We start from the raw sequence: 12668 nt of genomic DNA, 5'->3' as shown, positions 1-12668 counted from the left end.
TTTCAATTAACTGCAGCAGGTTACAGAAATGAGAGGGAGAGGGGGAGAGAGATAGAAGAGAGGGGGGAGAGATGTGGATCCAGTGACCCGGAGAACGACGAAGCGTTTCACCATTTGACTAGCTCTCCCTGGAGAATTGTGTGTGAATTTGTATGTGCAGGAGTGTGTTTGTGACTGTGCGGATGTGTGTGTGTGCATACTGTATGAAACAAAGCCCCACAATGAGACCACTAATTGGTTTCTCATTGTGTGAAAGCCACGCTTCTATACATATTGCAGCGAATGTGAGCAGAAGCAATTAAGGGGTTTCTCATTGTATGACTGAAAAACCTCCCATGAAGCATACATGTGCATTAGATTTCAAATTTAAGAAAAATCCATCCTAAAAATAATTATGGTATCAATCATAACTGTGGCTTTCCTTTTCTCCATAAAAAATCACAAGAGATTCTTGTTTTAGAAAGATGTGCTTGAGTTACATAGTTATTATGTACAGATGGAACAAGTGGCTTTAATGGATTCATGCACCATTACTCAGCTGCGGGAGATTTTGACTAGCTTTCTAAACAAAACATGTATTACATTATTTTGTGATTGTTTTAAGAATAGACCTTTCAAATCCATCAACCACAACAATTTAGTAATGTGTATTCTAATGTGTATGTAATATTAACCTCTTATTATGTACTCTCTCTTGACTGGTCTAACCTATGGCACAATTCAAGCATGGTGGACAGACTAGTACACACACACACACACACACACACACACACACACACACACACACACACACACACACACACACACACACACACACACACACACACACACACACACACACACACAACCTAATTGGTAGCGTTTAATGACAAGTGGCCTGGGATTTGGCCAAGTGGATCTATTCCAATCTAACCCTAAAGTGAAGAGTGCTAGTTTGTCATCCATCTACTCCATACATCCATCAGCTCTTCCTCTCACACCCCCATCCTAATTTGCCCCCTCCTTTTCTCCATTACCTTCATCCATTCCTCCACTCTCCACCATCCTTCACTTCCCTCCTACTCTTTCTTTTTTTAAATCCCTCTCAATACAATCATCCCCTTATCTTTCCTCTCTATTTTATCCCTCTCATTATTTCGATCCTTTCATCCTTTGCCTTCTTCTCTGCCCATATATCCACCCGTCCATCCCGCCATCCATTCAGCCGTCCTTACACGTATTGATCCCTCCATCCATCCTCGCCATCTTCCCTTAAGTCCCTTCATGTGTCTCTCTCTTGTTAAAAAGCAGCACAGGTCACACAGATAGGCCTGACTACTAACATGCTGCTGCTTTGTTTTCCTCCTCCTTCAACACAACTACAAACACTCTCAGTTGGCACCATAGGTTGGCACACATACAAAGACTCACTTGCAACACACAAACACACACAGTTGATGTATGACTTGTGTCTCTGGGCTGTGTTGCTGGCCCAGTGGCTAATTAAATTATATTTAACAGGCCATCAGTGGAGGGAGATATAGGGAGGGACAGAGAGCAACAGCGAGGGTGTGTGTGTTTGTGTGTGTTGTAGGGGTCAAAAAGCTGGCATGGACAGAAGACCGGATTTACTGACACTACTTTGTGACGGCATGTATATATATATAGCTTCCAATGTACACACTTCCTGCTGCAGATTAAGAAATTACCCTCATGCTATAGTAGGTAATGTCGCGAGATATGAGTATTGGCGACAACCATGTTTAAAAAAAAAATCATGATCATTTTAATCATGTTGAAAATACACAAATGATGAAATTGCTTAAATAGTCTAGTTGTTAGGTTTTAAGACGAAATGCACAATAAACAAAGTTAGAGATGGATATGACTGATTGCATTATTTTAATCAATCTAAATAGATGTTGCGATTATATTGTTATTGTGAATCCTTTTTGCCCATAAAATTGTGTATTGAAAATGTGATATTGTCCATCTCTATATTTGAACACAAGTCCAAGCACTGAAATATGAATGTATTGCTGTGTTCAACATAGTGATGATGCTCATGTATACTCTTATAAACATATTGCATGTTGTTGTGTGTTATTGTAAGGTTGTGTGTGTTTTTACAGCATCATACCCTAGACCCTTTGTCTGATGTGTTAAACAATTTCTAAAGAGCCTAAACATAATTTGATAAAAACATTTTGAGAGTTTGAGAAATATAGAATGGATAGGAAATGTAAAACTATTCTTTCATGCCTCTCTCTAATAATGACAACAGTAAGAAGAACAAATTATGTTAATCTTCAATGTCACAATAAACAAATATAATTACTGTTTAATGAGCTAAACCAAAAAAACAAATCTTAAAGGGCTTATTGATTTGTTTCTAAGGGCTTTTTCAAATCCAGATGAGGGCTTTTTTATTCATACCTGGCTCTGATGTGACAAGGTGTTTGAAATGTAAATCATCAATCAAACACAACCAATGTGAGTGGAGCCTAATTGGTGGCCAATTATCATTTGATGGAATACCTCTGGTAAAGGAAAGAAAAGAGATAAAGCGAGAGGTAAACAGATGCAGAGAAAGAGACAGCATTCCCCCATTTCCATCCAAAATAACAACGCCTTCCCAATTCACCAATACACTGGGGACCTATTCATTTACTCTGCTACGTGGAGCAACACACACACACACACACACACACACACACACACACACACACACACACACACACACACACACATAATCACACAACAGCCAAAGAGCCGAACCATGGAGCATGCAGTAAAAAATTCCTTCACTGATAGAAAGTCCCTTCCCCCAGTGAGGGAGAGCGCACACACACACACACACACACACACACACACACACACACACACACACACACACACACACACACACACACACACACACACACACACACACACACACACCTAAGCATGTACAGCATGTCTCTATCCTCTAGCCAGCGTCCCCAGGGGGCCACTGCAGCCCAGAGAAAATAGAACGCTACAGTGTGAGTGTGACATATTCCCAGACAGATTGGTACTAATGAAAGATATTACTCTCATGCACATTAGCTGAGGTAAAGAAAAGGTCAGTGTAGAGAAGGAGAAATTGTCGGAAAAAGAGAGGAGAGAAAGGACGAAAGCGCAGGAGGAGAGGAGTGCAGGAAAGTAGAGAGGTAAAAACAGAAAGCAATTACATGAAGACGAGAGAAGGGATATAAAGTGGAGGAAGTGGAGGAGGAAAGGGATCAGGTGAGAGGAGATGGGGTGGACACAGGGATTTTGCTTTGGGCAGACAGTGAGCAAGAAGGATATTGTGAGTGTGTGTATGTTTGTGCATGTGTGTGTATAATAAGAATGTCTGTATGCGGTCCACGTCTGAGAGTAAAGAGCATGAGAGCCAGGGGGATTTCACCAGCACTGCATGGCTGCATTCATCAGCCAAATACACACATGTACACACATTACAAGAGTCAAACATAAAAGGTGACAGAGTGTACACTGTTGCCTTTTGCCAATTAAACTGAAATCCTACTACTATACAAGCACACACACACACACACACACACACACACACACACACACACACACACACACACACACAGACACATGCACAGACAAATTATGCATGTTACTATGTGAAGTGTTGAAAAGCAAACTGAACTAACAAACAATATGCCCCTCGATTTTAAGAGGAATGTGTATAAAGCAGTCTAAGTTAATATACATGCTTACAGTAAATGGAAGAGAGAGTCTGAAAGCTACACACACACTCACACCCAAACATATCCACAGACAGTGACGCCTGCACCATTAAACAAACCCTGTTCCTTCACTCAGAAGGTTAATGGTCATGAATTTGCCCAAAGACAGCTGTGTGTGTGTGTGTGTGTGTGTGTGTGTGTGTGTGTGTGTGTGTGTGTGTGTGTGTGTGTGTGTGTGTGTGTGTGTGTGTGTGTGTGTGTGTGTGTGTGTGTGTGTGTGTGTGTGTGTGTGTGTGTGTGTGTGTGTGTGTTGTGTGTGTGTGTGTGTGTGTGTGTGTGTGTGTGTGTGTGTGTGTGTGTGTGTGTGTGTGTGTGTGTGTGTGTGTGTGTGTGTGTGTGTGTGTGTGTGTGTGTGTGAGAAACGACCTTGTTACCTGACAGTTCAGGGGGTCAGAGAATGAAAGCTAAAGAAAGAGTGTGCGCATGTGTTGCGTGCGTTTCCATATTATTTACGAGTTATGCCTGGACACGGGTGCTTAGAAAGACAGACGGCACTATGTCGGCCAAACTGATGCACCTCACTCATGTCTCAGACACAGACAAAAACACATTACATTTATCTACAGATTTCAAAACACACACAAACAAAACACAGGTGTGTGCACAGCAGGAGATGTGTAAAATGGGATGGAGAAGAGAAAAGACTGGTGAAAGTGAGAAGGAAAAGCATCAGTATCATTCAAAATGTGATTTAAAGTATCGCATTAGATACGACAGCTCAGCAATATTTCAGACACCGACACACTCATATTCTTGTGTTACCCATGAATAATTTACCCGTTCATTTTGAGCTTGCCATGTTTATTCATCAATAATTTACCCAGATTACCCGTGTTTTATTTATGTTGTGTCGCTATGCATTTCTCTAGATTTGATTACATGGCTCATTGACGACTGCTGACTGGATAGTTGATTTATAAATAAAAACAGCCAAAGACAAGTAAGTACACTTTTGCATATTTACCATTTTCATATGAGAACATTTGACAATACATTTTCTTTTTTCAGCTCTTTCAGAAAAATATGAGACATCGGCATAACCAACACACTCTCACTCCCTAAGCGTCCAGGAGCGACGTTTGGTCAGTGTCCGTGGCGTCCAGTTGTGACGCTCCTTGGCTCCTTCAGCGTCATAAAGGGACGCAAATAGCTTTCAACTGATTGCAATGTATTCCCATCTGCGGCGGGATTTGACGCTCATGGAAGCACGGCATTCGTTTGTGTCGGCTGCCCTTAAAGGCAATGTGAGCATCCATTCCCATTGGATAATGGAGAATTGTACACCCGGAAGTAAGTATTCCTCTTACTGTCGATTGATTTTACAGTGATATCTGCACTACTCATCGACTAAAACACACCAGATTATCCTTGATAATTACACAACATTGATTGGTTTAAATTGTGTGCAATGCTTTTGTATTTTTCCCCTTCGATTCGGAGAAACAAATATTTTTTCGGAGTAAAGGATGGCAGAAGACACTACACTACCCAGAATCCCCAGCTATCGTTTGGACTACACCATGTGCTCTGTTTGACAAACCCCGTTTTTTTCACTATTCATTCCAATGGCTGGCGTCTATGTCACGTGATCTTCAAATTTCTCCCTGCAGAAAAAGAAAACATGCCCGAACTTCGTTTTATTCTCGGTGGAAAATGCCAATTTTAAAGTTAGTTTGGCCATTAAAATGCGTTTTGATGTCATTTGATGCGAGAAATATGAGTTGTTATTTCAGATTATGTATGCAGTGGATGTCCATGATCTTTAGTTTGCTAGTTATTACGAAGATTACTTCAGGAAATCGCGACGTTTTCATTGTTACCAAGGTGGTTGCTAGGGACGCTGCTATCGATATTATTTCTGTTATGTTGTGTAACTGTTTAATGGTGTTATCTTTATTGCTACCCCCTTCCCCGTCAATGTATAGTGTTGGTCCACAGCGCAAACATATTAGTTTAACAAAATCCGCATCTAAAGATAGCCTACGTTATTTTCCCCTGTGCAATTTCAGTCTCACATCTCACAGCACATCGTCATTAACAAATACCGGAAACAGACCGAAAACTTTTTTTTAAATAAAATAATACTTTATTCCGAGTGTGCTTGCTTTTCTCTTTGAAAGTCATCACATAACGGCATTGTAATACACGGTTCGGCTGCATTAAATATTACATATCTGCCGTAGTTCTGTATTTATAGAGCCCTGATGAGAAGACTTATAGACAAACATGAGGAACTGAAAACGTGACGTGGATCATAAATATATCAGCCATTAAACAACATCTTACATTTCTTTTCACACAATACGTCTCCTTGCAGTATCAATACTAATTCGGCTGACTTTTATATTTGATCCAATTGGTAGATAGGCTGTATTTACACCATAAAGGTGCACAGCTGATATAAAGGGACACCTAGTGGTTAAAGCATGTTATTGAATTTCATTATTTTTATTATTAGATATTAATAGGATCCCTATAAAGTATATTCATTACTCGTTATTCTCTACTAATAGTTAATTAACTATATTGAAGCACTTATTTTAACTGATATTATACATAATGTATTATACTCTTATAAGATGTATGTAGATATTTCATCTCCGGCCTTGTCAGGTATTGAACAATCAATAAATAAAGAACACAGAATTGTTAAATATAAAACACAGAATTTGTGTGATTATACTAAATGATTTACAAATAAACACCACTGCATATTTACAACTGTTACACATGCTGATGTAACGCAAATGTTCCAACTTGGGATCAATAAAGTATATCTTATTTTAAGCTGATCGATGGCTACTGCCATATTTGCAAAATATGCCTCTGAACCTTGACAAGTGCATGTTTCAGGCTTATCAATTAATGTAATGTAATGTTATCAATTAACAACAGGGGTCACAAACATAAGACCAGCTGTTAAATAAAGCTCTTCTGACCTTAGCTGTAGAGATGGGCGAGTCATGATTCATCCGGATCATTAACCCGGATCCTAGTAATGAGCCGGTCGTGACGAGTCTCCCTCTCGATTAACCCGAGTCCTTTGAGTCCTACACCTGATGTGACGTAACAATTAAAACTATAAATTGCGTCACTCTTTACTCTCTTTATAACGTGTACAATCACATTACAACGTTGTTGTATCCAGAGATCCAGCAGACTCGTCGCCATGCACGAATCAACAGCAAATGCAGCCCCTCCTCCGGCTCCCGCGAGAGTCCCGTGAGCCGTGAGTGAGCCGTGAGTCGTTGGACTCGCGGGAGCCGTGAGTGAGCCGTGAGCCGTGAGTGAGCCGTGAGTCCGCAAATCTCTGAGTCTGCTGCGACTCGTCGAGGGAGCCGTGGGACTCGCGGGAGCCGTGGGACTCGCGGGAGCCGTGGGACTCGGAGGAGGGGCTGAGTCTGCTGTAGATTCGTGCATGGGGACGAGTCTGCTGGATCTCTGGATCTGCTGCCTGCTATATGTTACGGCTCTGAGTCCTCGTAGGCTACTGGTCTCTCTCGATCATTGACCTGGATTCACGGATCCCGCGATTTTTCCGGCTCTAAATTAAGTTTCAGTGTAGACTTCTAACAAAATGGTCATGTTGTGCAACAGTCTCCTGTAATAATATCTGCATTTCCAATAAGGATCTTACTTGGAAACTCGTTTATTTTGAACATGGCACACAAAAAGAAACAAATGATAGAAAATTGCAAAACAGTTAGAATATATAAAATGTAATTATACAATTATTATTATTATTATTATTATTATTATTATTATTATTATTATTATTATTATTATTATTATTAAATGAAAACACAATTGTGCAAAATTAGCTTAAGTATACATATAATGCAAAACACTTGTTTTTTAAAATGCACACACACACACATGTTTTATTAAAGCAAAAGACACTGTGTAGCGGAGGTTAATGTAACGTTAGTTTAATATGCTGGTTAAATGCAACAACTTTTCGGTTTCACCGGTAGGATTTCTACGGTCTTGGTCATGCTGACTCATATGACTCAAATGACTCAAATGACTCGTATGATCCGGATCTCTTCAATGATTGACTCAGAAGACTCCGAGTCCATAAAATGATCCGGATTTGCCATCTCTACTTAGCTGGCATGTGTGTATATATATTAATGCTGCCCATTATGGGCACAAGCAATTTTCACCCATTTATTAATTATATGTTTTAAATTTGAGTGTTTCCTATCCCCTAAACCTCCAGGGATGTACACAGTTTAATACTGGCAACTTCTTATTATGGGAAATACGAAAACGTCTTTTAAAACTACAACTCCCAGTAGAGACGTGCCATAGATAGAGAACATGTTGCGAAACAGAATAGCCAGCATGTGTAGTTCTGGGGATGGGGTGGGGGAGGGGGGGGACGCGGTGGACCCGTTCAAATCCAGTTTTGGACAGTCTGCCGTGGTTCCATCCCATTTCAAGTGCTGTTCGAGAATCGGCGTAACCCTCGGAGCACACTCTCCAATCACAGAGCTTGAGGACTATCACGGGGTTTGTCAAACAGAGCACATGGTGTAGTCCAAACGATAGCTGGGGATTCTGGGTAGTGTAGTGTCTTCTGCCATCCTTTACTCAGAAAAAACATTTGTTTCTCCGAATCGAAGGGGAAAAATACAAAAGCATTGCACACAATTTAAACCAATCAATGTTGTGTAATTAACAAGGATAATCTGGTGTTTTTTAGTCGATGAGTAGTGCAGATATCACTGTAAAATCAATCGACAGTAAGAGGAATACTTACTTCCGGGTGTACAATTCTCCGTTATCCAATGGGAATGGACGCTCACATTGCCTTTAAGGGCAGCCGACACAAACGAATGCCGTGCTTCCATGAGCGTCAAATCCCGCCGCAGATGGGAATACATTGCAATCAGTTGAAAGCTATTTGCGTCCCTTTATGACGCTGAAGGAGCCTAGGAGCGTCACAACTGGACGCCACGGACACTGACCAAACGTCGCTCCTGGACGCTTAGGGAGTGAGAGTGTGTTGCCATAACAGCCAGGACATATTTGGACTTAAACCGATGATCAACTAAACCCAAAGATTATTCTGACACAAATGAGCAGGTAAAATGAATCTCACACCCTTTGTTTTTTACTGATATCATGCCTAGCATTCTCTGTAATACTGATGTTTCTATCTACTCCTACAATGTTGCTAAACCCTACAAAAGGTGAAATGTATCTGGTTATATTTAAGTCAAAGACAAATACGAGAATTGTAGGATGCTTCACATAAACCTTTAATTATTCAATCTAAATAAATATAGGAACGTTTTCCAAATAAAAAAACAGCATGCTGACGCTGTGTGGAGATACCAGATAAAGCAGGAAGTCGGCTGATATTTGGTGGTGCATGTTCTTAATGCATCTTACCTGGCGAAGAAAGAGGCAGCAGCAGAGGTGGTGGTCGGCGCCGCCGCGGTTACAGACGCCGTGTGAGAGGGAGAGTTTGTGTGTGAAGGAGAGTTTGTGTGTGAAGGGGAGTTTGTGTTGTAGCGGTTCAGGGCAGCCTCGGTCAAACCTTCTCTGGAGTCCTCAGAGATCATCTGGGAGATCTGACAAAAGACAGAGAGATGTTTTAAATATTTACTCTTGAGGTCTCATTGGCTAAATATTTGTCCATGTGTTTTGTTTATTTTATCCACTTAAAAGAAGAAAGACAAAAAGCAACATAAACGCTTAATCATACTAACTACATCAATATTCTTCATAACCATTTAAAGAAAGCATACACACAAGAGTATACAGCGGTGTATTTATGTCCTTGTCTGAATACATGTCCATCCATTTGTGCATTGTGGTGGATTTTTGGCTTCAGAAAGAGTTCAACAACTTCCAAAATATCTCTCAAACAACATGCAACACTGTCAAATTCTGACTTCAAGGGAAACCCTTTTGGAGAAGAAACTGTTGAGTTAAAGTTCTAAAAGTCTTCTCGTACATTTGTAGGATTTTGCAAGCTTTTTGAAAGATATTTTGGAATTTGGTGAAATCTTTCTGGAGCCAAACATCCACCACAATACACCAAAGGATTACCATGAATCGTGTGTGTGTGTGTGTGTGTGTGTGTGTGTGTGTGTGTGTGTGTGTGTGTGTGTGTGTGTGTGTGTGTGTGTGTGTGTGTGTGTGTGTGTGTGTGTGTGTGTGTGTGTGTGTGTGTGTGTGTGTGTGTGTGTGTGTGTGTGTGTGTGTGTGTGTGTGTGTGTGTGTGTGTGTGTGGCAGACAACAGACAGATAAGCCCTCTAGTGATCACAATGAACCAGCAGCAGAAGGCTCTCTGAGTCCACATAGAAAGACAACAAACAAGCACATCCTCCTGCCTCAGTTCTCTCACGCCTCCTCCTTCTCTTTCACCGTCGCTTCTATTTCACATGTTATTTTTTTTTATCATTACCTCTAACCGTTTAAATGTCCTTCTCTTTGGCCCATTGCTCTGCCATCTTAAGATATTCACATTCGTCCTTTATTATTGGATCATCCTTCAGGTCCTTTATTAGATTTTAGGACAGTGAGGACGAAGAGAGAGAGAACTTTTAACTTATAACACTGTAAAGAAATTAAATTGGCCGCTCCTTGAGGAGTTATTGTTTCATCAGATTTACGGTATATACACAACAACTTTGTATGGATGCATCTATATAGCTATCTTTTCTCTTCATTCTTTGGGGGGCACATTTCCTTTATTGGAAAACAAGATAAAAGCTGAACATGTGGAGAAAGGAAGAAGGATATGACTTTAAAGTCCCTGGGGGAAGTTGAATGTTGCCATTATATGGTATGTGCTTTAGCCACTCTGCCACTGGACCCCCGTTATTCACCTGTGTCCATAGGAATATAAGACATAAGACCAAATAGTTAAATTCATATACTGTACATCCTTGGAGCAAACATATACGTTTGTCCCAAATCTCTTTATCTCTTCCTCTGGTCAATATGAACAAAATTAGAGTTTTGTTACTCCTTTATGAACAAATGAGTGTGTGCGTGTATGTGCATGTATAAACATGTGTGCGTCCGGCAGTGGCTTAGTCAGTAGGGGCTTGGACTGGGAGCTGTAGGGTCCCCGGTTCAAGTCCCCGACCAGACCTAAAATATGGAGTGTGAACTGCTACTTGGAGAGGTCCCAGTTCACCTCCTGCCCTGCCGTGGTGCCCTTGAGCAAGGCACCGGACACCCCTCACTCCCATTGCTCCCCGGGCGCTGTACAATAGCTGCCCACTGCTCCTAGTACTAGACTCCTGGTACTAGGATGGATTAAATGCAGTGGCCACATTTCACTGTGTGTGCTCTGCATGTGTGACCATTAAAGAGGGTTTCATCCCTCCCATTCTATTATAGGAATTTATAGGCGACCCATTCCTGAACTAGATATGGATTATTGATTATAGTTCTTTATGTGCTGCAGCCACACAGCAGAGCAAATACATCTGTACCCCATGCTCCAATAAAGGAAATAAAGCTTCTGTGAGTAAATCTGTGAGCATGTCTATTGTGAGGATGTCTGTGCGTGTCCTTCTGTGTGAATGACAGTGTCTGCACCTGTGTGTATGCGTGTGTAAATCAGCCCCACTGTGCCTATATATTTACTGCTGAGGGCTTCTGGGGGCCAGACAGCAGCCCACAGCCTTGATAAATTACCTGTTGTAAATTAGATGCCTCTATAGTTTATATACCATTCTCCCTGTGCACCTACATGCATTTCAAATGCTCTGGGTTGGCCTGCTACCCCTGCATCATTAAAGGACTCGCTGCGGTATGGAACAAGGGTTCACTGAGCTACATGGAATACCTGCACCTTTCCACTGGTTACTCATTTATCCTGATAATGGGAAGAGGAAAAATACCAGCATGGTGTAGGGGAAATGTCCCCGCAGAGGGTTATTATAATGTAAGCTGAAAACTGGAGTGAAGGTGGATGAATAATTTGTGGTGGTCAGCATTTCAGACCACAGGGGCTGCACATATTTTACTCAGCTTCGCATACCATTGTCACTAAAAAGGTCTAATAACCATATCCATCTCGTTCTTTTATGACATTCCAGAAGCTTTGCTGTGCTTTCTGTGTGGTGCTGATGGGTAATTATGCCTCATGCATCTCATTAAAACCAGCTATTGTAAGAGAGCTGTCAAATTTGTTCTGCATCTGAACTACTACACATAGAAAATGGATCGACTGCGTGATATTTCCTGCTTAGACCACATACCTGCATGAGCACCTGGCTAATACATTGACATGAATAGCATTTTGGGTAATGTTTTCAAATGAATTATGTTTGTGTCGTTCCTGTTTGTTCTTTAGAGATCGTTACACTTGTTCCATTCAGATTTTCCCAAAGGAAATACAGAGTGCAATGCTCTCTCTACATGTTACCATAAATTAGATTAAATTACTCTGGTTGAAACTTTAATGATACCCCTGGGGATATTAGGTCATTGCAGCAGGAAGCACGAGGGTATAGATAATGCCAGGACAGAGAGGATAATACGACAGCCAAATGTGTTGAAATTCAGCAGATCAATGAAATCACAGCATTTGTTTTTTGTTTTTTTTACACCTGGTGCTGAGATTGTACCTGTCAATGATGGACTTTGATAAATGTGATATCGGATTTCCCCAGAAAGAAGGGATGAAAAAAATCACCGCAACACTTACTCTGTCACTCTCACTCCTCCTCTTTCTCCACACTACAGCATATTTTCCACCCACATCTCTCTGCTCTTAGAAAAAGGTAAAAGCTAGCTCATTCATCTTCATTACAACACTAACGCCATTTCCCCAGCATTCACCTTACTCATCTGTCACTCCTACATTTATTTTTCCATCTTTATTACAACTACATTGCTACACTCCTCCTACTTTATTTTTCATCTTTTTACAACTA

The 12668-nt window shown here is 40.9% G+C and overlaps 1 protein-coding gene across 1 annotated transcript in view; it reads right to left on the bottom strand.

The window, feature by feature from the left end:
* kif26ba (kinesin family member 26Ba) overlaps positions 1-12668 on the bottom strand; it is a 96105-nt gene that overhangs the window by 46986 nt on the left and 36451 nt on the right. The window contains 1 exon segment of the mRNA XM_034224341.1: positions 9159-9340. Within this exon segment, the coding sequence (XP_034080232.1) occupies positions 9159-9340 (182 nt within the window).

Source organism: Gymnodraco acuticeps, unplaced genomic scaffold (assembly GCF_902827175.1).
Source record: "Gymnodraco acuticeps unplaced genomic scaffold, fGymAcu1.1, whole genome shotgun sequence".
NCBI classification, from domain to species: Eukaryota; Metazoa; Chordata; class Actinopteri; order Perciformes; family Bathydraconidae; genus Gymnodraco; species Gymnodraco acuticeps.
Note: the sequence above shows the minus strand (reverse complement) of the source record. Positions and strands in the feature narration are given on the sequence as shown.